Source organism: Psittacula echo, assembly GCF_963264785.1.
Source record: "Psittacula echo genome assembly, chromosome: 7".
Taxonomy (NCBI): domain Eukaryota; kingdom Metazoa; phylum Chordata; class Aves; order Psittaciformes; family Psittacidae; genus Psittacula; species Psittacula echo.
Window position 1 is genome coordinate 42316154 of NC_137740.1, and position 4877 is coordinate 42321030.

At 52.9% G+C, this 4877-nt stretch overlaps 1 protein-coding gene across 1 annotated transcript; it reads right to left on the reverse strand.

Moving 5' to 3' along the window:
• Positions 1-439: 439 nt before the first annotated feature.
• On the reverse strand, positions 440-4366 carry LOC308223920 (zinc finger protein ZIC 1). Its single transcript, XM_080623439.1, has 3 exons — positions 2895-4366; positions 1516-1679; positions 440-998 (listed from the first exon to the last, which is right to left on the reverse strand). Exons 1-3 carry the CDS (start codon positions 3868-3870, stop codon positions 801-803), a joined length of 1338 nt encoding a protein of 445 aa, XP_080479565.1. The 5' UTR covers positions 3871-4366; the 3' UTR covers positions 440-800.
• Between the last annotated feature and the right edge of the window lie 511 nt (positions 4367-4877).

Here is a 4877-nt window from a genome sequence, read left to right on the forward strand (position 1 = left end):
AATGTTGCACTTTATACAAAAAAGCACATTAATACCAATAATATTCTGTTAGATCGACGTTTAGACTGTAATAATACAAAGTAATTCACATTTTGGTACACATTTACTAGAACATTCTTGCCATTCAGTACAAATAGTTGAACTTCTACCTTTTCCCTCTGCCCCCCCACCTCCGCCCCCCGCCGCAGTTCCCGCCCGCCCGCCCCTCCCCCCACATATATGCAAAGACCACAAATCCACATATCCCCTTATTCAACTTGCGATATAACTATTTACAAAATCAAACAGTACATTTTTTTGTTGTTGTTTTGTTTCTGAAGCTAATAATTCTGTATTTACAAGAGGGGGTGGGGGAAGGCCGCTGCCCGAGCAGACATGCAGTTGGAGATCTCTAATCAGTGGTTTCCAGTAAAGCCCTACACAGTTGGCATTTGCCCTGGTAACCTTGTCTTCTTATGCATTCTACTAACCCCTTCGTCTATCAAGCCTTGGAACAGAGCAGAGCAGAACAGTCACCAAAAAAAAAAAAAAAGGAGAGAAAAAGGAAAAAAAGAGAAAGATAAATAAAAGAGGGGGAAGAAATGAAGAATTAAAAAAAAAATAAAAAATGAGTCTTCATTTTACTCAGTCCTGGGTCTACAGGCAGCATTTTATTTTTGTTTGCTTATTTAAATTCTGATTTCAAAGTGTTCATTACTTTTGGAGTCTTTAAATAGGGTATTTGTTTGCTCGCTTGGGGCTTTTTTGTTTTGTTTCGGTTTGTGGTTTTTGGGTTTTTTTTGCTGATTTGTTTTAGCGTTTTAGACGTACCATTCGTTAAAATTTGATGTAAGCGTGCTGTGGCTGGACGTGTGGTGGACTGCGGAGGAGGAAGGGGATAAGGAGCTGGCGGTCTGGTTTTCTGTGGATGGAGACACGATGGTTGGAGGGGTGGAGGACTCGTAGCCTGAGCTGGCTGCGGGAGAAGGCTGGGACCCCTGCGAGGATGATTCATGGACCTGCGAGAGAAAACCCGAACAGAAATTGAGAGCGGCGGAAGATGGAGGCCCTGTCGGCGGTTGCCGGGATGCGCTAGACAACGGGACCCAGCGTCGAGCTCCAGGCTCGGGCACTCCCCCGGGGCTCTCCCTCGGTCCCGGGGCCGCCCCCCCCAACCCCAGCCCCCACCCCTGCCCGGAGGAGAAGACCAGGCAGCGCCCACCGGCTGCCTACTCGCAGAGCCCCCCTTCCCTCCCAGGATAAAACGTACCGACAAAAGGCCCTGCCCGAGGGGCGAGGGCTGAGCGCGGCCGGACGGGGGGCGGCGCGGTCCGGCGGGCCCTGGGAAGACGCCGGGGCTGGGCCCGGTCTCGGATCGGGCCGCAGCAGCGCGAAGGCCCGCAACCGCTGACCCCGGGGCGCTTTCCACCCGCAGGCACCGGCCCGGGCTCTCCTGCCCGCCCTCCCTGCAGCCCTTTCCGCGGGCCAGGCCCGAGGCGGTGTCCGAGCCCTGCACATCAGGATCCCTCCATTTACCTTCATGTGCTTTCTGAGGGAGCTGGGGTGCGTGTAGGACTTGTCACACATTTTGCAGAGATAGGGCTTGTCGGAAGTGTGGACATGCATGTGCTTTTTGCGGTCGCTGCTGTTTGCAAAGCGCCTGTCACAGCCCTCGAATTCACACTTAAATGGTTTTTCACCTATTGTAGAGGGAAGGGGGAGGAAAAAAGGATCTGATTAAGCAGGGCCGGCCGGATCGCTCATTGTCCCCCTCGCACAGCCGAACGGAAGCCCGGGGCTCCATTTCAAACACTCGCAACACTTGCAACTTTCTAACTTCAACGAAGCTGAAAAGCCCAAAACCTCGACTCTCTTCTCTGTCCTTTCCGCACCTCTAACCCCTGCTCAGCTCCCATTTCGGAGAGGTGGTGGGTGATGGGTATATTAATTAACTTTTTTTGGTTTTTTTTTTCTTCAGAGGGAAGAATTTTATTTGCAGCCCCAGACCTGGGCATCTCTCCCTCCTCTCAGTGTTCCAAGAGAGACAGCAGGCGTGGTGGTATTTACACACGATCCTCGCTGTCTAGTATCCGGTTTTATAGCTCATTCTCGTGATATTTTGTGCTCCCACCCAGCCCAGCCCCCTCCCCTTTTTTTTTTTTTTTGTTTTTGTTGTTTGTTTGTTTGGGTTTTTTTCAATATTGAAAATTATCTGGCCGGGGAACACAATGCAAGAGCAGACCTACAAACCTCCTGCAAAAACGCCCAGGAATGTGGCTCTGGCTGCCAGCACTCGGGGGTGGTAGCAGGGGGAGAGATTCTCCCGGCCAGGGGCTGCTGCATTTGCATCTCTCTCGGTGGGGAAAAGTTCTCAGGGAGCCCGGCGCCTGTCCCTATGCACAACAATAACACACTAAAGCGCCGAGCTCGGTTTATTTAAAATCGCTCCTCGGAATTAAATATTTACCAAGCTCTGAATTGCAGAGAGGAGACGGATGAGCTGCCTGCAATATTTAGCACAATTTCTCATCATGCCACTGTCAAAACTGCCGAACAACAATTAATTAAAACCCATAAATTTAAACAGGACAGGTTGCTACGATTCTCCCTCCCCCACAGACCCACCCCAACCCCACAAACAATCCCAGCAGCAAACCCTGCCTTTCTTTCCCTGTGCCTCCTCGGCGGGGATAATTTTCTTTTTGTTGCTGCTGCTGGTGTGGCTATGACCGAGCTCGTTTTGCAGCGGAGATCCGAGTCTGCCTTTCCAGTAAAAATCGGTAGCCCTGGACCGTATCCCCCCTCCCTACCCGAGCCTTAGCCAAGCAGCGCCCCGGGCCCCCCGCCCCCGGCCCTGTCCCGGCTCTCGGCGCTTCCACTCGCAGAGAGAAAAGCTACAGAGAAGGTTACCGTACCTGTATGAGTTCTTTTGTGTATTTTGAGATTCTCTGATCGGGCAAACACTTTGCCACAGCCTGGGAAAGGGCAGGGGAAAGGTTTTTCACCTGTGTGGACTCTGATGTGATTTACAAGTTTATATTTGGCCTTGAAAGGTTTCCCTTCTCTTGGACACTCTTCCCAGAAACATATGTGATTGGACTGCTCGGGTCCTCCAACGTGCTCCACCGTGACATGAGTCACCAGCTCGTGCATCGTGCTGAAAGTTTTGTTGCAGGACTTTTTGGGGTTTGACAACTGCTCTGGCTCAATCCACTTACAGATGAGTTCCTGTTTGATGGGCTGCCGCATGTAACGAAAGAAGGCCCCTGCCCCGTGGTGGGCTGCCATGTTCATGTTCATGTGGCCGTAGCCGTGCAGCTGGGTCGAGGCATAGTGCTCGGAGCGGGGGCTGGTGACCTGGCCGTACTGATCGGGTCTGCCGTACATGTCTCCGGAGAAGCCCAGGCGCATCTGCCCGTTCACCACGTTAGGAGAAGCGTGGCTGGTGGCTTGCTCGTGCAGCCCCGGGAAAAGTATATGTCCAGCAGCATCGGTGTGTCCGTGGGGTCCGGCGAAGCTGCCGGCGGCGGAGGCGAAGAGGCTGTGCTGGGCGCTGGCGGCAGCCGCCTCCCCGAAGCCACGGTTGCGGAACAGAAAGTCCCGAGTGGAGTTGAAAGCGGCGCTGGAGTAGGAGCCAACGTGGGTCGGGTGGTGGTGATGCCCCAGGGCCGCCGCCGCGTAGCCGGGCGCCTGTGAGGTGAAGGCGGTCTGGCCGGCCGAGGCCAGCTCGTGGGTGCTGGGGTTGATTTTGAAGGCGCCCATGCCGTCGGCAAAGGGATTGATCCCCAGCCCCACTTCTCTGTCCGTGACATCGGCTGTGGAGTGGTGGCGAGAGGATCCGAAGGTAGTGACTCCTATGGCGGGATACTGCGGTCCAGCATCCAGAAGCATCTTCCCAGCGTCGATGCAGCAACCAAAAAAAAAGCACGCGCGCACACACACAACGCGGAGAGAAGCAGCAGCAGCAGCAGCGGCGGCGAAAACACCCTCTTTGGAAAGTCAGCGACGATCACCACCAAAGCAACCACATCAAAAACACCCCCTTCGGCATCAGCGCAGGGGGAAGGAAAAAAAAAAAGGGGGGAGAGAAGAATTAAAAAAAAAAAAAAAGAGGCCGGTGCTAAAGGGGGGAAGAGATCTTCGCCGTTGCAAATAGTAATAATAAAAATTTGCCCAAAAAATATTCACTGTCTCTCTGCTTTGACTTTTCAGGGAGGTTTAAGTGGGGAGGGGGGGTTGGGTGGGCTCAAAAATAAACTGGCTGCAAATAACAATAACGGAGAGAGATCAACACGGGCAGCAAAAAATAAAAAAAATAAAAACAAAACAAAAAAGAAACTTCCTTCACTGATTTTTTTGGCTATAGGAATGTTGCAAAGTGGCAGAGAGATTGTTTCTCTCTCCTCTTCGAGCTTCCCCTCACTCTCCCGGGTTTTTTTTTCGGGGGGCCTTTTTTTTTTTTTTTTTTTTTCGCTTTGCAAAAAAAGGCGCAAATCATGCACAATATTGTCTTTTGCGGTTTATCTTCCTGGGGAGAAACTTTCACCTCCTCAGCCGGGCGGTGAACGCGAGACTGATAGCGGCAATCATTCCTGCAGATAAATGAATTGAAAAGACGACACCGTCCCCCCCCTTGATGAATGGGAGCCGGGGGCGGAGCTACGTGCGGGCGGACGTGGGCGCTCATTGGCCGCCGGCGGCTCCCCCTTCCTCGCGTAACTCCCCCCGGCCCCGCCAACGACCGGCGCGCGCGGCCGCCCCCCGCCGCTGATTGGCCCGTCCGCCTCATCAATCGCAGGTATTGTGAGCGCCCTGACATCCCGCCTGGCTAACGGGGCTGCGGAGCTCCAACTTTTTTTTTAATATATAAAGCCTCTTTTTTTTTTTTTCCCTCCACG

What these genes read in the sequence shown, in the direction of transcription:
- LOC308223920 (XM_080623439.1), bottom strand. Translation starts at nt 3,870, where the DNA reads ATGCTTCTGGATGCTGGACCGCAGTATCCCGCCATAGGAGTCACTACC. An exon ending in ACACAAAAGAACTCATACAG is followed by an intron (nt 1,680 to 2,894) that starts GTACGGTAACCT and finishes CCTCTACAATAG; the next exon opens with GTGAAAAACCATTTAAGTGT. An exon ending in CCCTCAGAAAGCACATGAAG is followed by an intron (nt 999 to 1,515) that starts GTAAATGGAGGG and finishes TTTCTCTCGCAG; the next exon opens with GTCCATGAATCATCCTCGCA.